At 35.1% G+C, this 20,994-nt stretch overlaps 1 protein-coding gene across 1 annotated transcript in view; it reads right to left on the bottom strand.

Annotated features, from left to right (window-relative positions):
- PREX2 (phosphatidylinositol-3,4,5-trisphosphate dependent Rac exchange factor 2) overlaps positions 1-20,994 on the bottom strand; it is a 421,865-nt gene that overhangs the window by 78,694 nt on the left and 322,177 nt on the right. Inside the window, exons 36-37 of the mRNA XM_007487009.3 lie at positions 676-742; positions 218-408 (exon numbers count right to left, since the gene is read on the bottom strand). Coding sequence (XP_007487071.1) covers positions 218-408; positions 676-742 — 258 coding nt within the window. The remainder of the gene's footprint in view (positions 1-217; positions 409-675; positions 743-20,994) is intronic.

Raw genomic sequence — 20,994 nt, 5'->3', positions numbered from 1 at the left:
GCATTAATTTATTTTCATTACCAAATTAATTTAATTAGTATTCTGTTTTAATTACAAAAATCTCATAACTTTTAAAAAACATTTTCAGAATCTTTAATTGATTCTGGTTTATAAATGTTATTAGATAATGTTCCCTCAAGGAAGCAAATGTTAGCAGGACACACAGTGAAACCTCACATATCCCCCTGAAACAAGAAAGATGAATAAAAGCACATACCTATGCACTCCACTATTGCACATGATGATGTGGCATGCCCCTAGCCTGTTGCAGAGTTCTGAAGAAACTGACAGCAGTCCAACTCCTGAGGCACTGCACGCTGTGTAAGCACAGGCTGCTGTTCGTTTTGATCTAATGAATGAGATTACCAGGCGATAAAGTTCATCCAAAGCATTCAGAGGTCTCATGAGCTGCAGGAGAAAAGTACACATAAAGAAAGGCAGATAATGTTCCCTCAAGAGACATTTCACAACTCTTGTGTCTTTCTCTGTTTATGAAACAGGCTAGAAAAGAATGTGCTATTCCCCTTATTCTGAGATGACAGAATTGGATAATTTAAATACTGTCATCGTAAAGGTCACAATTATCCCACTGGTCAAGAAAAAAACTCAACAGATAAGAAGAGTGGTGCATTTTGCTGTCAAAGAAACATTAAACTAAAGTTTATTGCCTCTTACCTTATCTATATAAGCTGCTTTAGATGTGGAATTAGGAGGTGAATTTGACTTGTCCAGGTAGAAAGCCCTATAAGAATCCAAAGGAGGTAAAATTGCTTATTGTTTAGGAAATGTTATAAAAATCTTTTTTCATGGTATAAAGGGAAGGGGCAAAGAAATAACTTCTTAGATTCATACCTGTTGGGTTGCAAGGAATTCAGCTGGACTTTACCAATTCAGAAACCTACTAATAGTCATCTCTTATAATAATAATAATAATTAAACACACTTTTTTGCTTGTTTTACTTTACTTTTCAAGAAACTGGAAATAAACATGAGAATAGACTGAGAAATAGAATGGTGAGGAAGGTAGTCATTATTCCTCCTTCTAAAGTAACAACTAAATCTCCAAATTCCCAAGATGTATCCATGTAGCCCTGGGGAAAGATTTTTCCCCCTGATTTTTTTCCTTATTACACAATGAGTAAAACCATAAAATTAATTTATGCTTGGAAATAATCTTTTATCAGTATATGCTAGTCTGATTTTCTTGGGACCTAAGCTACATATTGGTCAGAAGTAATAATGCATTGGAAGACTAATTTGTTCTTTTTTGTTAGAAAATAAAATTTAGTTAATTTCTTATTAACTCGAGGCATGGTTAATGCCAGCCTAGCATGCGAGTTAGACTCTCAGATCTTGGAAGATGACAGAATCAGCATATGACACAGTGGTGCCTTCTGAGATTATGAGGAGCAGCAGGGGCATCCAAGACAAGGCACACATACTTCTCTGGAATACCTTAACTTACAGGTAGAACCTTGAGTAAAAATATACTTTTGAATGATCCCTGCATTTTAACACACTAAACACTGGTAGATTACCCTCACTTAAACTGACTCAAAACTGACCAAAATCCTTATTTCCATCTCTTGTGAAATGATGTCCTTATACTCTCTGATAAATGATGGAGTCACACCCTAGTATTTCATCTTGATTCCAATTTGTGTCCTGTTTTATCACCTTCTACCCTATGGTGAGGTATGTCCTCCCATCTTGTAGGCATTTCCATAATTGTTTCATAATCCTACTTCAGTTGGCAGATAACAATAGTTATGTCACACTGATTGATTTTGCCAATATTTGAACCCTTTCAATTTGAGAGATGTGGCTTCTATATGTGAAATATTTCTTCATGTCAAAAAAAGAGCTATGTGATCATTTGAAATTTTGATAGTATCAATAAACACACTTTAATTTCCAAAAGAAGATGCTCTCAGGTGGAAATCCAAGTAATATTCATTGACTTGAGTATCTCTAGAAAACAAAGGCAAAGATACTAATTTTCTGAAATGGTCTCATTGTCACAAGAAGATGATGCGGGATTCTCAAAGAATATATGAGTGACAAATCCTGCTAAGCTGAAAAGGACTCAACTATAGTTCCAGTAGGAGACTCTGTCTATTGAGGGCAAGCATAGGTGGGCCCTAGTTAATGAATCTGTTAACTATGACAACTCACAAAAAAAGTAAAATTAAAAAATAAATATTTCTCCATCCCTTGCCTTCCCCTTTTTACTTCAACAGTGATAGTAGTAACAGTCAGAGAGTGCTAAGGATAACATAGGTTTTAGGCCATCTAGAAACACTAATAGAATGTTTTTTACTCCAAACATGAGATGCTTGTCAGATGATCAAAAAGTTGATATATATTATTTTAGGAAATTCAATATGTCAATATTGGTATTCAGCACACTAGAAATGAAACAAGAAAGAACTAAGAAATGGCAGTTAAATTGAAGCATGGTTTTCATATTCACTTAACAGAGGCTAATAAAGAAGCTGACAATGTTGGTTTCATTATACAACCGAAGGCAACAAGAAGCACCACTTCATAAGTTAATTAGACGTTTCATATTGTATTTCTCATGATGAAACAAAGAAAAAAGATAACCATGAAAAGAATTGCAATTTATGAACTAATATCTCCTTGCAGTGGATGAAAACATAAACACTCTGAAGAATTTCTCAGGATTTTCCAAGACAATTTAATACACATAGCTCAGGAATTTATAGTGCATAGATCAGGCATATCAACAATCCCCAAAGTAGCACAACCATTGGTCCTTCCTTTTCCCCTCAGAGCACAGCTAAATATTAGTGCCCCACTGCAATATTCCAACACATCTGGCCCACAAACTATGCATGCATGCCTTTGAGATACATTGAAACTTGGAATGTAAAAGGGAGGATGTTGAAAAGTATAATAAAAAAACGTTGTGTGGGCTTAAGAGATGAAGGATGCCAGGTAAGATGAATAATCAAAATAGGAGAATATTGGGATTCTATTGTAGTAGTCCTGTTCAATAGTTATGAGGGCACATAACAAAAGGAGTGAAGGGAGCCTATGGGAATAAAGAAGAGGTGACAGATGTGGAAAATGTTACATAACTAGAATAGACAGAATTTAGTCCTTAACAGGATACATGTAAATCATACTTGGAACATGAAATATTGGGTTAATTATGGTTCCAATGACAAATAATAAAGAGAAAGAGAAAGATGGTTAGGGGCAAGATAAGAAGCTTAATTTGATTCTCAGGTCATAAAACTAGGAACTAAACTGGAGAGTTACAATTTTTTTTTTAAATCCTTGCCTTCCATTTTGGAGTCAATACTGTGTATTGGCTCCAAGGCAGAAGAGTGGTAAGGGCTAGGCAATGGGGGTCAAGTGACTTGCCCAGGGTCACACAGCTGGGAAGTGGCTCAGGCCAGATTTGAACCTAGGACCTCCCGTCTCTAGGACTGGCTCTCAATCCACTGAGCTACCCAGCTGCCCCTGAGAGTTACAATTTTTAACATGACTTTACTTTATTGCTAAGTAGCAATTTGTCCAAATACAGAAAGTAAAGGGAATAATAATAGTAAGGCTATGTCAGGGAAAACATATTTCAGAGTTGAACACAACTAGCGAAATCATTTTTTTTTTGATTGAGGCTTCTCTAGGCCTAGAGGCATTTGGGGGGAAAGGTGTTTTATAAAAATTTAAAGATCATTATCACCTCCTCAGACTACTGCACTACACAAACCTGACATTACTGCTGACTAAGTTCCGCTACATATAAAAAAAGGTCTTTGTGAACCTTACAGGGTTGTGGACATGTGGCATTTTGTGATTACTATATTGAGTACACACTTCTGTCTTTTAGAAAGTTCCATTCTCCAAAAGAGATTGTTGCTGACTCAGTTAAGAAGAATCATGTTGATCTCATTCTGTTATTTTCTATTAAGTTGAATTGTCAGAATCACCAAATTTTTGGATTAAAAAAAAAGGAAACAAAAATTCAAGAAGTGAAGAGTTTATGGGAAAAAAAGTTTTATGGAAATTTTCAATTCTATTCAACTCACTGATTGGTCATCTACTATTTGCAAGGTGTTGTGGGTATGAATGTGAGGGGCTTAAATGAAAGAGATGGAGACATAGCAGGATGGGGATAATATCACATAGACAAAAAAAAAAAACCCAACATGAAACACATTAGAACAGAATTAAGACCAAGGAGGAGATGTCCAAATGGTCTTCTAGAGGAAAATTTGGGAAGGGGAAAATCACTTTTAGCTGAGAGGATCAAGGAAGGCTTCATAAAGAGGTGTCTCAACTGGACCATAAGGTAACAGAATTAATCCACATGTAAAGATGTGGATGGACTATATTTCAAGAAGGCACAGAAATAGGAAGGAATAGTATGAGGCTGGAAAATAGTTGATTAAATTGTGGGATGTATGAAAAAGAGAGCCTTAAATGCTAGGATAAGATGTTTTTATTTTATCCTATATGCATTAGGGAGCCAGTGAAGCTCCTTAAGAGGTATCTAACAGTCAGATGTATGATTAGAAAGATTGTTTTACTTAAAAGCTTCAAGTCTTTTAAAAATATTTTTATTCAATTTATTAAATATTTTCCAATTACAAGCAAAAACATTAACATTCATTTTTTAATATAAGTTCCAAATTTGCTTCTTCCCTCCTGCCATACTGTTATCCTTGAGAAGGCAAACAATTTAATGTTTTTCTGTTTCATTTTTACATTTTTTCAGATTGCATGCCAATATAATTTTAAAACATATTTTCTACCTCCCTCCCCACATCCATTCCCCAAAATGGCAAATAACATGATATAGGTTATACATGTGTAATCATAAAATATATACTTCCATGTTCATCATGCTATGAAACATCAGCAATTTAATATTGATTATACATTTGAAATCATGCAAAACATATTTAGAAAGACTAATTTCGCAAGCACTCATTATCTAGTCAAACTTTCCCACTTACTGTTTTCCATACATTCCTACCTCTTGCCTTTGAGCCACTATAAAGGTTATCCTTCACTCCTGTGATGCTCTCCGCTGGAGCAAGTGTAAAGAAAGAGGTTAGTGTTGGTGAGTGCCCGGGCAACTCATGTTTGGGGATTTGTGGGGCATAACAATGGAGAGGTAAGTTAGATTGTGCCTCATTGACGTGATTAATTATATGCTGATGTTTATAAGCAGAAGGAGGGGAAGCTAGCACAGGGGTTTGAGAGGGGGACCAGAGGTCAAGATAATAACAAACAGCAGGTCCAAAAAGGATGATGTTATAAAAGAGGAGGAAGAGGAGGATGTGGTTGTCAGAGAGAATTTTAGGCTTCAGGATCATGGAGAAGAGCAGTTTTGAGCCACAGTAGATGGCTAAAGAAGCATGTGTGAAGAGGTCATGGGAGGTGAGGAGGCTGATAATTAGGAGGCCAGAATGTTTAAAAGGGTCATCAACATCCTTACTAAAGTCATTAAGATTGATGGAAGGAATTGAGGTTAAAGCAAATCTGTGAGCATGGTGTTACTCTGTTACTGAGAAAAAATGAATCAGGTTCCTCAGGTCCATAGATAACTGCAAAAAGTATCTCAACAGGAAGATGTAATTGGATGATAATCACAAAGAAGGAAAAGTTGCTGTGTGGTGGTGGAAGGATCAGAAAGTAGTTGTGAGGAATAAGAGGTATTCCTCCTGATCCTGTTAGTTAGAGGACAGCAATGGAAATTATTTAATCCTCAGAAACCTCAAAAGGAAGCTTGTTTTGGGAAGAGGTAGGTAGGACATTTTTTTTTGCTCTGTGTTTATATGTCTTTTCCCAATTATCAAGTATTTTTCTCCTCATCCCCATTACCACTGGAAAAATCCTTTTAATGTACATGCATTATCAATGAAAATAGATCTGACTATACCCCAAAAAATGTCTCATGGTTTATTTAGGCCCTTATCTCCCTGACAGAAAGTAGGTAGCATTCTTCATCTTCATGGATAAAAAGAAACTTCTTAAGAAAAAATAATCCCATCTTTTTATACTAATATATCACATGACTAAAACAAAGATTTCCTTCAATATGAAATAATATACAGAATATTTTTAAAATAAAAGCTTAAAACAAATCCTGCCATAGAATCACAAAGTCATTTATTTGCTTCTTCTTTATCTGAAGACTGTAGGAAAAAGACTCCTCACAATGAGAAAAAGAAACACAACCGTACATTAATGGAGAGAGATGATGAGAAAATGTAACTGGCCAATTGCTAAAAGAGCACATACAATTAATTTGTTATTTAAATCCAATTATAATTACTTGTTCATCTAAAGGACTGGAACTTAAAGCCTTACAATTCATTTTTTTTAAATAAATAAATGCTTCCTAGAGAAGATATTTCCCATCCGAAAGAAAGACAGCTTAGCCAGAAATTCTACCAGCCTCCTAAGGTTATAGCTTTTTATAAAACTCCAGTATTTCTCAGAATATGACAATCTGTAGACAGCAAATAAATTTCTAAAGCACTTCACTTAATTACAAAAGGCTTGTTATGCTCCTTAATCATATTTTATGGAAAAAGTTAATGGTAATATTGGCCTTACTCCAAAGCTGGACAACAGTTTATTATGCTTTTGAAGTTAGCAAGAATGAAGTCATAGTACTCTCTGAATATATTCAATGTTATTAAGATTTTTCTGAGTCCTACTGCTGCTTTTTTATAACCTCTAATAGATAACTTCTATAATCCCAGCATATGATGGGAGAAATTTGGTGTTCCTCTGACTGTGTTTTTTTTCCAACTAGCTGTACTATGTAAAATTGCATAAAATATCTTTTATTTGACAAGCTTTTCATGGAATTCCACAGAATATGTTATGAAACAACTTAAGATCAAGATAATTACACTGCCTATATAACTTTACAGAATGAGTTCAAGACATTCTCTGATAAGTCTTGCCATGTTCAGCAAGGCATTAAAAGAGAACAAAATGTACATTAAATAAGAGGCTGAGATGTTTGACTCCTAGAAAGGAGAAAATTTTACAAATGGAAATAATCACCTGGCATCCATCAGCAGGATTATGACAATGTGAACAAAGAAGGTAATGGTGCCCAAATGGAAAAAGAGGGAAATGAAGTCTCTGGGGAACAGAGGCATGCACAGGAAAAAAATCTGAAAGTTAATTAGCCTAAGAAACAGGAAGAGCAACAGTACTAATGGTTCTAATAGTTCTGATAGGGTAATAAAATGCTTTCATATAAATGTGACACAAATATTATGTTTCACAACTCTATAGGATCGTCACCTCCCACTGCCTGGGCAGGACCATGAGGAACAGACTTTTAAGAGGACAAAAATGGATTAGAACTCTGCTTCCTTTGTTGTAGGAACTCCCAGGTGAGGAAACATCCTCATTGCAGATTTGCACTTTCTCTTCAACTAATAGTCTAGAGATTTGTCAAAAGCACTCAGAAGTTAAGAGACTCTTCTAGGGTTACAAGCCAGTACATGTTAATGGCAACAGTTGAACTCAAGTCTTCCTAGTTCTGAGGACAGATCTCGAGCCACGTTTCTACCCTTTTTGCTTTATGTGGCAATAAAGACTTTTTTCTTTTCCCTCTTATATCCTTCTCGGAATGACTTTATCTTGTACTTCCCATACTTTATAATACTGGTCTTTCAAATAATTTTCTTCAAGCTACCTAAATCATCATCATCATCATCATCATCATCATCATCATCATCATCATCATCATCCATCTCCCTCTTATCTTTAAATGCTCTCCTTATCAATTTCACAGTTGGAAGGGAACTCAGAAGCCAGCTTATCAATCATTGAAAAGGAATACAACACACTCAACATATAGTCACCCAGACTCTACTTGGAGATCTCCAATAATGAACAACATCTTATCTCCTGGGGGGCATCTAATCCACTTTTGAGTCATTGGAATTACTAGCAAAGTTTTCATTACAGCAAACTTAGATTTATCTCTTTTTAGTTTCCCCTTAGACAAGTAGGGGACACAACAGATAGAGCACCAGGCTAAGGTGAAAGGCTCAGCTTTCTAAGTTTGAATCTGACCTCAGACTCTTACTAGCAGTGTGAACCTGAGCAAGTCACTTAACTGTTTGCCTCAGTGTTCACATCTATAAAATGAACTGGAAAAGGAAATGACAAATTAATCCAGTATCTTTGCCAAGACAATCCCAAATGGGGTTACAAAGAGTCAAACTTGATTGAAGAGCAAAGCTTCCATTAACTACTGTTCACAGTTCTTCCCTCTAGAGTCAGACAAGAAAACAGTCTCATTTCTTTCTATATGATAACTTTTCAAATACTTGAAGAGTTATGTCCATATTGAATGTAATAAGGGAAGAAGAGAAATGAGTTGCAGTAAGTGAATGAGTGAGAGAGACAGAGAAATAGAGACACAGAGAGAGAGAGAGAGAGAGAGAGGGAGAGAGAGAGAGAGAGAGAGGGACAGAGAGAGAGAGAGGGAGAGGGAGAGAGAGAAAGAGAGAGAGAAAGAGAGAGAGACAGAGAGAGAGACAGAGAGAGAGAGAGAGACAGAGAGAGACACACAGAGAGAGAGAGACAGAGAGAGAGAGACAGAGAGAGAGAGAGAGACAGAGAGAGACAGAGAGAGAGAGAGAGAGGGAGGGAGATTTTGGAAGAAGAGAGCTGGCCACATGCTAGGAACCAAGTGACAAGGGGTTCTGGAACACGGAAAAGTGATGAAGAGTGAATACCAAGTTAATCAAGGCTCTTGAGCTTCCCGTCTCTGGAGCTGAGGAGTGTGTGACTTCCTGTCTCTTCAGCTGAAGAAGAGTATCTCTGTTTGTTCCTGACTTGAAGAAAACACTACTTTGAATAAAATCAAATAGTACCTATCTCCTGAGAGGTCCTGCTTGCTGATAAGAATATTTGTAACCTAATAGCCTGATTTAACCAGACTGTTGTTGAAAGGTCTGAGACCAACTCCAGCCTGGTCCAACCAGAGTTGAACTCAATCATAAAGAGTTTTCACCCTAAAGAGACCAGAAGATCTATTTCATCCTATAAACAACCAGAGAGGATTAAGTAGAACCAGGTTAGCTAGTGAGTTTGGAGGGTTTTAGTCAGATCGGCCAGGGCCAAAGGAGCATTGAGAAGAACAGAAGAAACCTCTGTAAAGGGGTTGTAGGAAGTGGGGAGGCTAGGGCATCCTTTTCCTTAATCCTCCCTTCATAATTCTTTGCTATTTCAAAATAAATCCCTGTCCTGTTTTTACCAAATTTTCTGGGAGACTTAGAGTGCACTGGTCACAGTTGAGGCAGGCTCACGGGCCTATTTCACTGAGAGATATTAAAGGAATCCAAAACCTTAGTATCTCAACATCCTATCAACACCATCTTTATCCATCATTTCAGTTGGCTGAGCCAAAAAGGGAAGAACCTAAAGATCTGGGGTTCTCAGATCCAAACTGCCATTTTCAGGCCCATTAGTCAGTTTGGGGCCTACTTGTCAGTCTTAAGCCTGGGTAGAAGTTGGCTCTCTGAGCAGGCAGTGACAGTGGAGGTTCTTGAAGTTCTCAGAGCAGGCCAATGGAACTCTGAGCCAGAGGATGCAGAGCAATGTTGTATCCCTTGAGCTGTCACTCAAGTAGCCAAGTAGTTTTTTGGGGGGTTTTGTTTTCTTTTTTCAAACTGCTTGGAGGTTCCACAGTGACTGGGTACGGAACTTTGTGTGAACCCGAGTTAGGGCTATCTACTCAGGCTAGTCATTACATATCGCTCGTGATAATTACTATAAGGGAGTGGGTATACTATCAATTGTCCATGATACCTTATTTCATTCTGGTGATAGTGCCAAAATATCTCTACAGTTTGCTGGGATGTAAAGTCCAAAACCCCAGAATGGACTTACCCATCAAAAGAATGCTATCATACACACCACTAGGAATGCTTTTACTTTTATGCTCCTACCAATGTAAATGGGTAGTGGTAGCATTCATAAAAAGACTAAAGGCTACAGGTTATTTGACATTTAGAGATAGAAAACTTAAATAACTGGTAGTGGCAATGCAGGCTAAGCCTAACCAACTAGAGGCTCATTGGGTAGAGCTAAGCAATGGGAATGCAATACTGCCAAGGCAACTGACTAAGCAGGGGGGTGATGAATCTATCCAAGCACCCACCAAGCTTCAGTTGGAAACCAAGGCAATAGAGAATGCGACAGCCAATTTATTCCCGCTTAGGGATGTGACCTATGTTACACTTGATGTGGGCATAGTGCATGTCAGGTCACACAAGCAGTTCACATCAGCCGATCTAGACTTCATAAAAAGAAGAACACCCAAATTTTTTGATGAATCCCACAAAATCATCAGAGAATTTAGGAGGGCCACGAGGCTATATGATCTGGATTTTTCAGATTTTCAAATTCTTATGGAAGAATTGCTTACAAAAGGAGAAAGGCAACAATTTATTGATGAACAAACGGGAATCCTGACAACACCATGGCCAATTGGGAGTTTAGATTTTGAACTTAACTCTGTAGTATCTTACAGATATTTAAATCAGGCAAGAGAATCAATAATAGAAGCAATGAGAGCTAACTCAAAAAGGTCTGATATCTGGTCTAAGTTTGAAAGGCTTAGACAGGAGTCTGGGGAGTCACTGGCTACATTTCTAGATAGGCTGTTCGAGGCAGGGGAACATCTTTTTGGTACGGACAGTTTAATAGAGGAGAACATTAGCCATATCAGACACTTGTTTGTAAAAAAAAAAATTCTTATATTGCTTTCAGGAATTTTTTCAGATCTAATTGCTCAAACTGGGAGAATATGGGGCCAGAAGAGCTTAGAAGGACTACCTCCTCTGTGTTTCAATAAGATAAAAAGAAGCATGTAGAAGAGAAAAATGATATTATTGATGATTTGAAGAAACAACTCAAAGAGGCAAACCAGAAGCTCAGGGACAGTGAAATAAAAGACGTCAAGTCAGTAGCAACCCTTAGATTGGATAAGCCTAGAACAGAATTTACACCCAGGCAACAAACAACAAACTTGCCCAGATGTTACCTTTGTAAAAAAAACTTGGCCACTTTATGAGGGAATGCCAATTTAGGGGGCAGTTCTCTGGGCAAACATACAGAGGGAATAGAGTAACAACAGTGGCTGGAGACAAAACTCCTATGGGTATACTAGTAATAGGTTTACTCCATACCAGAGGCAGGAACAATCAAACTGCTGTGCACACAATTGTTGCCATGGATCTCAACAAGCTCCTGATCTGCATACAATGCAGGAATGTGTGAGAAATGGGACTAGACAAAAAATACAGGTGGCAAGGTCAAATTACCAAAAAGGGGATCAGCAAAAAGGTGGATGTCCATTATGAAGGTGTACCCAGAATTGCAGAGCTAGAAACAACTAGGCAGCAGGAAATACCAAATGGAGAAAGTAATAGGACCAAGGCAATACCAACTGGAAGCAATGCAATAAGTACTGAGTGTACTGAAGAACAAATAGAATACAACAGTAACAGCTAGTATGAGCAATGAAATATAGTAAACTATGAGGAAGGAAACAAAGAGTAAAAAGTAATATGAGCAAGTGGGAGCAATGGAACAGAAATAGAAGCTGTAGGAAGCTGTGGGGAAATTACTAAATCCTAGGAAAACAATAGCAGTATAAAATTGTGGCAGTGCCATGAAGGGAATGATAATGGGGAGATGAGCTGTGATGAACAGGAGTTACAGATGAAATTGAGATGCACTCACCACCAAATAGCATGGAGCCATACATATTATTGAAAGTGGGGGAACAAATCTAAGTTCTGCTAGTGGACACAGGAGCAAGCAAGTCTGTGCTGCAAACCTTCTCTTATAATTGCAAAGCTATAGGGTACATGGAATTAGTAGGAGCTACTAGGGAACCACAAAGAGGAGAAAAATTACAGCCAGAGATGGTATCCTTAGGACCTCTGTCTGTAGATCATTCCTTCTTGTTAATGCCTTTTTGCCTTATGAACCTCTTGGGCAGAGATCTTTTGTGCAAGTTAAGGGCAACTATCCAGTGCACACCATCTGCAGATATATTGCTACATCTTCCAGAGGAATCTTTGAAAGTTTTTCCAATGCTAAACAATCCTTTTCTTCCCCAGACGTTTCTAATATGGACATCTGGTAGTAAAAATAGTTTTGGGTTTGGAGGCACTGAATCTGGTTTCAATATTCCCACCATTTACTTCCCTAGAATTTGTTACTTGTTTTGAACTTTGTCAAATCACTTAACCTTGCTAGACTTCAGTTACCTCACAATAAAAATGGTTAGATTAGATGAATGGTAGTATCACTTCCAGACATAAATTCATGAGTTGAAAGTACTAAATTAGTCTAAAGGATCAGAAATGATCTAGTCTAACTCTTAGTTTATACAAAAGGGAATCATAGAGTTGGGAAAAAAAACTTAAAACCCATGTGATCTAATCTATGGAGAAGGAAATGAGGTTCAGAGAGACAAAGTAAGTTTCCCAAGGTCACACAGTTCAAAAAAAAGTAGAAAAGCAAGGATATGTATATAGTTCCTCTGATTTTAACTCAGTGGGTTTTTTTCCCCCAACAATATCATGAAGCTTCCAATTCTTCCAAGTGGCTTGTGTTTTTCTGGCCCTCCTGGATTTATCTGAACAAAATCTGTTCTCCTCAATACCCTAAAGCTGACTTTGTTTCATTCTGATTTTTAAAATCTTTCTTAAATACTTTTTTGTTTCTCCTCTTGGCTAATATTACAGTTATCTATTCTCACAACTGCCACCTGGTGGTAGATTACAAGTCATCTATTACCTGAATAAATCTGCTAAAATGTGTTGGAATGATATTGGGGGGATTAGCCACCTGTGAATATTTAATAAAATGCTATCCAAATAGAATCATTGAGATTATGATATAAATTGCACAGTTAATTGTTATGAAAATGTTGAAACAAAATAATGTTTGCATATCATCTCACAAAGTCTCTAAGAATGTATTTCTCAAGAATATTTGGAATTTTTCTATAAAGTTTTTTTAAATTAAGTGAAAAAATTTTAGTGTTTCTCATACACTGAATGACACAAAGTAAAAAAAAGACATGTAATCCTTCTAACTATACTAAAATATAGTTTATCTCATTTTTTTGAGCTTATGATTCACACAGTACTGTGTTGGTGAAGTTGTAGCATGAGTATTCCAGAGTGTTGGATGGGGATGCTCCATTCTCCCTCTCCACAGAGCACAAGGACATGTATGACATGCCCCTCTGCCCAGCAGCTGAATGCAAGCACTTCCTCCCTGATTTCTGGGGTAATGTGGGTGGAGGGAGCTTCACAGGCAACTTGAAGATGCAGTTTGGGCAGGCAATCTTTAAAAGGCTCGCCAATGCTAATATATATGTCTAAAAAAATTGGACACTAAGATAGCTAAAAATAGATTGCTACAATTACAGAATACCTGAAGCAATATATTGAGAAAACAATTTGCAGAGTATATAACAGATTACTCAAGAAAATTCTTCAAGTATAATGTTATTGTTATTATACCCTTATTGTTCATGTTTGTAGTTCTTTTGTCACTTTTCAGGTGTGTTCAACTTTTTGTGACCCAATTTGGAGTTTTCTTTGCGAGATATTGGAGTTGTTTACCATTTCCTTCTCTAGGACATGAGGAAAGTGACACAGCAAATAAGTGTCAGAGACCACAATTGAACTAAGGTAGTGGAGTCTTTCTGACTCCAGAGTCAATACTCTCTCCACCAAGCCACCTAACAGCCCCATTCATGTTTATAAATTATTAACAATTAAAAACAATAAACCCTTACCTTCCAGGAAGAAGAACAGTAAGGGCTAGTCAATTGTGGTTAAGTGACTTACCCAGGATCACATATCTAGGAAGTTTCTGAGGCCAAATTTGAACCCAGGAGCTCCCATCTCTAGGCCTGGATCTCTATCCACTGAGACACCAAGCTGGCCCAGTTATTTACAATTTAACTGTTAGTTAGAAAACTGACATTAAAACAAAGTTTCTTTTTCACTTTAATTCCATTCTTCTCCTTGGGCATTTCAACTCACTTTTGCATTAGCTATCCCTCCATTCCTTGAATGTCCTTCTTTATCATCTCTGCCTCATAGAGTCCTTCTTTCAAGAAACAACTCAAATGCTTGGATTTGAAGTTTTTCCTGATCTCCACCTTCAATTGCTAAAACCCTTCCTTCCAAGCCACCTTATCTTTAACTTTGTATTTATTTATATTTATTCTATATGTATATATATATATATATGTACAGCTGATTTCATTTATTGTTTTATCTCTTATATAATACCAGACCCACAGCAAATACCTGATAAATGCTTGCTGGCTAATAAATTAATTTCATACATGGCTAACATTTTCATTGGTAGAGATATATACCGCTGATGTCTTAATTATTTTTATACCTCTTTTACCCACTCATTATAGTGCCTTGCCTTCAGGAGATGCTCAATCAATGTTTGTTGAACAGAAGAGGAATCAGAAATGAAATTCACAGAACATCACTTTGTGCAGTATATCTTTCAGGGAGACATAGTGATGGTCAAGAGATATATGTCTGCAGATATTGGCCCATGTAAGCCACATTAGACTCAGGTTTTAAGACTCTAGAGTAGTTGTAGAAAAAACTAGATTTAAAATAAACACGGTTCTATGTTTTTATATTGGACTCTTAAAGCGTCTAACTCTTGATAAATGGATTTACCTCTCTACTTTAGAACAATGCAATTTCTAAAAACAATTGGGAGTATTTACTGGCTATCAGACTAAAATGATAGATAATCCTTTTCTTCACAGTGGTTCTTAACCTGAAGTCCATGGATAAATTTAAGGAAGTCTGTGAACATTTTTGGGGAAATATTTTATCTTTATTTTAATATAATTAATTTTCTTTATCATCCTATGCATACTATTTTTTGCTTTCAAAATGTATTAAAATATTATTATTTGATAAGGCCCATAGATTTTACTAAAATGCCAAGAATTGTTAACAAAAAAAGGTCAACTGTACCTGCTTTGCCAATTATAGGAGATGACAACAGTAACTGTTAATGTCTAGTTAATGCCGACCAATAATTAGGAAGGTAGAAGAAGACTTTCCAGTATAGAATCTTAAGTTTAATGGTAATCAAATTGTAGGCAGTGTGGGTCTTTTGTTGAAGATAGTAAAATCTCAAAAAAGTCATTAAAATGGATAATAATAATACCATAGCCAGAGGTTCTAAATGAGAAGATGGTATCTGAAATATGAAAGATTTCTTTTTAAGAAGAAATATTTGTGAATGACTCAGCTGAGGAAGTATTATGCTGTACCTGGAGCTAATTAATTTAAATCAAAAAGGGCTTACAAGTAATGGAAGCAGAAGCATTTAACCAAGGATAAATACAAAAGTTCATATCTAATGGAATAATTTCAGGAAAAATAAGCCCTAAATGGATTCAGAGGTTACAGTAGAAATCTCAAAGATGACTAAAATTCAATTTTTTTCTTTATTATAATTATTCTTTTTCAGTTATTTTAAGAAAAAATGAAAAGACTCTATTACTAATTGGTAATAGAAATTAGAACTGCTAAATTTCTAATTTGTTTCTGCCTTCTCAGTTACAGTGGCCATCAAAATAGAAAAATTTCTTGTACCATGGCACTCTCCAAGTATTTTACAATTCAGTGATAATGAACTCACTGCTATTCTTCACATAAGACCTTTCGTCTCTGAAATCTATGTTATTTCACTGTCTATCTTACTCCATGCCTAGAATCCTCTGTCTCTCTTTATCTGTACTCCACTCTTCAGCATTTCCCTTTTACTGTGAAGGGTACCACTATCTTTCGAGTCTTTGGCTCAAAATCTGGGTAACACCCTCAATTTCTCATTTTCCCTCATCCCTGACTTTAGGTAAGTTCTGCCTATATTTCCTTCATGATTTTTAAAAAGGTTGGCACAAACAAAACTAATGCTGCCAAAATTATAAGGTAAACAGGAAACAATACATTTTTATTAAAAGGCTAACTTCCTTTATGTCTAAGTTAAATTGTACAACCTAAAGGACACTGTTTTTTTGATCCCCTTTCATGCTAGTGCCTTCCCTCTGTGATTATCTTCAATTTTGTTAAAATATCTTATTTATACATAGTTCATTGCATATGAGCTTCCTGAATAGATCATGAGTTCCTGGAAGGCAGGGTCTACCTTTGCCTGGCTTTAGTTAGTACTAACTGTTGGTACAGTACCTGACACCTGGTAGACAAATTCTTGTTGAGTGACTAACATAACACACATTGTTAACAAAGAATTGGAGCCAAGGTAAGGAAAGATTTCTTAAAGTCTCTCAGAGTACCTTGGAACAAGCTCAAGCATCTTGAATAGGGTAAATTTGAACTCAAGATACTAAATGAATTTTTAGATCTGACTTATGGCTCACACTACTAATGATCTTTGAAGAACTGTGGAGAGAACAAAAGATGAACAAATACTGACTCTATTTAGGAAAAGGGAAGAAAATTGGCTTCTTTGAACATGACATTACCTTGACCACAATTACAGGCAAAAATGTAAGATAAATTATGTGGCAGTTTGGAACACTTAGAAGTCATATTCACTAGAATCTAACATAGGTTCACTAAGAACAATTAAAGCCAGATTTATTTTATGGACTAGCTCACTGAAATAGTAGAATGGTAAAATGCAATAGGAAAAGCATCTGACAATGTCTTTACCAAAACATGTAGATTGCATCCCACAAAATAAAATTAGAGCTAGTTGAATGATTATTAAAATTATTGACAAATGGATTGAAATTGATCTGGTAATAAAGTTTATATAATCCCACTAGGGCACTATATGTCCATTTCATTCAACATTTTTATCAATGAATATATGAAGACACAAATGCTACACTTAATTAGCAAAAAAGGCAAATCTAAAATGGGTAAATAATTTATTTGATTATAAAATTGATATCTAAAGAGTTTTCAGCAGGATGGGAAAATAAACTGAATTCATAATTTTCATACCCTTTCCAGTATTAAGATAATTCGTGATATTTTTTAGTCTGGAAAATGAGATCAAATCTCATCTCAGATAAATAGCTTGGAACTCTAAAGAAGTCACTAAGCCTGTTTGCCTCAGTTTCCTCAATAATAAATGTGAATTGAAAATAGCACCTATTTCCCAGGGTAGTTTTGAGAATGAAATCAGATAACATTTCCAAAGTTCTTAGCTCCTTAGCTTAGTACCTGGTCTATAGTAGGGATTTAATTAATGCTAACTCCCTTTCCCCTTCCCTTTACTTCTATAAAACATACAAAGCAAAATTAGTTGAGGAATTAAGCTTTCTTTTTTTGTTTTCTCTTTTTGAAGTGTTTAAATATTATCATCTACTCCAACCTCTGGCCCTATCATTTTGTTATTCCATCTCATTTAAAAACAGAGGTATTTTTATACCTTTTTATTGTCATTAATTTGTTTCCTTAACTGAGTTTGTTTGGACCATAGCTTTGATGACAAATGTATTCTTGGCCCTAATAATACTTTTACAACTATCCTTTTTAATTGTCCTTTAAGATAATATTCTTAAATTTTAATATCAAAATTGAATTTGTACTTGGTATGAGTCCACATAGCTATCTTTTGTACATATTTCTAAAAGAAAGAGCCAAGTCTATTAGAGAGATCCCTATGTAGCAAAATTTCGTATTAGCTACTTCTCTCTCCTTTCTGTCTTTCCCATGAGAATCATTATACAATAACCAAATGTCTTTAATAGACCTTTATACTGATTTCTTTTAAGTCCAAAATGATGTCTTCCAAGGCCTGAGCTGTGATCTCAGACTATATTTCCAGATTGTTTCAGGGATAACATTTTGAAAAGCTAATTTATCATTCATTCACTATCATTCATTCTTTGTAAAACAAAAAACTATGGAATGTCTAAAAAAATGAAAATGAACAAAATTCACCGAAAAAACTATGCAAGTGTCTTAAGTATATTTTCAAGAGCTGTTGCCCTTGTGATCAGATGGAGAAGTCAACAGTTAAAAACATAAATTGATCATGCTTCCAAAAAAACTAAAAGTTCTCTACAAAAATAGTGTGTTTCTCATTGATTTTTCTGAGTTCATATTTCCCTTTTGTTACTCCAACTTTCCTTATTTCCACAGATCACTCAGTTCCAGATTACTTTGATCTCTATTTCCTTTGTTTTGGTGGACACAATAAATTTTGCTTAATTTCAGGAAGTGGATGATTCATTGCAAAGTTTCCCTTTGAAGATGCTTCTAATTATTTATGCTGCCCGATAAATGCTGTTAGTTTAGTTGGATAAATATTGTCACCAAGGAGAGAATTATTATTTAGAGAGATGAATACTCATAGTCATATAATTTTAAAAATCTTTAATAATACGTGTGGCAATGAAGACATCTTGCAACAAAAACTGTTCTGTGTAGCTATTTATATTTGGTTTTGTATTCTTAACCAAAACTTTTAAAATCTCATCCATGATAAAACTACAAATATAACCTGTCAATAGCAAGGTATATTTCAATACAGATGTTAAAAAGAAGGTAGTTAAGTAGAATATACACTCGTATACATCTATGGGAAATAGATATTTTTCTGAATTGTTATAAGATTGTAAATACAGAGAGGGAATTTATAAATCATCTAGTTCGTTTTCTTCATTTTACAGGTGTGTAAATTGAGGCAAGGAGATTAAATGATCTGTCCAAATTGACTGTGAGGATTGAAACAGGATCTATGACTCTAAATTTCCTTCCTTGTTCACTTAATACTGTTTCAAACTATACTACATTTTTGTGGTAACAAATACAGTTTCAAATGCACCAGCAGGCTTTTTTATGTAAAAATAAATCCTTTTGCAAACCAAAGAATTAATTTGTAATATAATTAACCATTACTTAACATAGTAATTCTCTAGCTCTGGATCTAGGCAGTAGAGCTAACTTAAGTTAGTTTTTTAGTGTACAAGTACAGTAGCTTATAGGGCTAGTTTTTCTTTTATTATTCTCATGCTTAAGGTATGTGTGGGGAAGAAAGAGAGAGGAGAAGGAAGACAAGGAGAGGAGAGAGGCAGAGACACATCCTTTACACCCACCTCACCATGCTATTAATCATATCCCAACAAGGCCAACATCCAAAAAAAGCTTATATATTCCAAAACATTAATAACAACACTTTTGTGTTAAAAACCAGGAAGCAATGTGATAGGCATTGCTTACAAAGTAGCTGGATAATGTTTATAGCAGAATGGTGTAGTCATAAGAAATGAACACAAAATTAAAGAAACTTAGGCATACGTTTATGAGCTGATTCAAAGCAAAGAAAGAAAAATCAGAACAAATTATATTCCTACAATAGTTACATAGAAGAAAACATTGAAATACATCATAATTTTGGCAATGGCCAATTTTATCTTCATTTGACTAATGAGAAAGGATGGCTACTTCATAGAAGAAAGGTGATATACTCTAAGTGCAGGATGAGGGATGTGTTGTCAGAAAAGGACAATGCATTGATTTATTTTACTTCACTGTTATTCCACTTCACTCTTATGGGGAAAGTGTTGTATGGGCAAAGAAATCAATGATAAAGCAATATTAAAATACACTAAAATTATATACAACCAACATACTCCAGCTTTTATCAGAATTTATCAGAGGACAGAAGCCCAAATAAGCAATGCAATTATTTCCAAAATGTGTTATTAAAGGTATAGTGCCTTGTACCATTTCTACATTTCAATGAAGACATAAATTATTGACCACAAATTCTGTGGGGAACAAAGGTAAAGAATAATAAGGTATAATAATCTGAAACTTTTCTGAGACAGTACTCTGATTAACTTTCTGAAACATTTAGGGTAAAGTTCCCATAACAAATAAAAGTGTAGTCTTAGGATTATTGATTTTTAGCTGGAAGGATCTTTAGAAGCCAACTACTTCAAACCTCCTCACTCCACAGATGAAGAAACTGAGGTCCAGAGAGATTGTATCTGCTCAAGGTCATAAAGTGAAAGAATTTCAGCTCTGCTGCCAAATTTAGCATTCTTAAATATAATTAATATATTAAATATAATTAATAAAAATAATTTGAATGGATTGTTTAAAGTTTAGAAATATTTAGAAATAAATAAATACAGGCAATTTTTCTTGTAATTATATTGTGTTAAAGAATCTACCACATAATTATCAATCCTATTTTCAAAGTGCTTGGCCGTTCATATTTTTTTTTAACAAACTTTAAAAAAATCCACTAAGCTATTAAACATACTGAAGTAATTTAAAATTTGCAAGACATAATTATTTTTTTCCTGGTTGTCTAACATCTCATTAGCAAACTATTAGATCAGGCTAACTTTATAATACTGACAACTCTAAGCCCCAACTTGCAAGTAAATAGGGATAGATAGTTGCTTTATTTTCCCCTTGCAAATGTTAGGGAAATAGAAATGCTAATGCATCTTAAGCTATAAAAGTAAATGCAATTCAGCTGAATAATAGAAAACAGAAATATAATGCTAAGGAGGAGGTAAGATACAGAGGCTGACAAATTTGTAGGTAGTTATAAAGGAAATCTAAGCTCAATTATTCCTAAAGTAGAAGCTATACTACAAAAATGCAAAATTTCTCTTTAATATTTTCTTTTCAAGATTTTTTAAACAGCTGCATCCATAAGACAAATATTAATGTTACCTTTCATTGATATCACCTATCATGAAAATTCAAATCAAATATTGGTTAACAAAATTTCAGATCTTTCTCACACTTTTATATGTATTCTGAATAGATTCCAAGTAGATTTTTAATTGAGAGAGTTTGAAAGTTTTGAGAGTTTCCTTTTTCCACATTAAAATACATCCTTGAAAACTAAAGATATGGCAAAAATTAGAAATATAAATAGAAACAGAAATAGAAAATA

The sequence above is a fragment of the Monodelphis domestica genome, chromosome 3 (genome assembly GCF_027887165.1).
Source record: "Monodelphis domestica isolate mMonDom1 chromosome 3, mMonDom1.pri, whole genome shotgun sequence".
NCBI classification, from domain to species: Eukaryota; Metazoa; Chordata; class Mammalia; order Didelphimorphia; family Didelphidae; genus Monodelphis; species Monodelphis domestica.
Note: the sequence above shows the minus strand (reverse complement) of the source record. Positions and strands in the feature narration are given on the sequence as shown.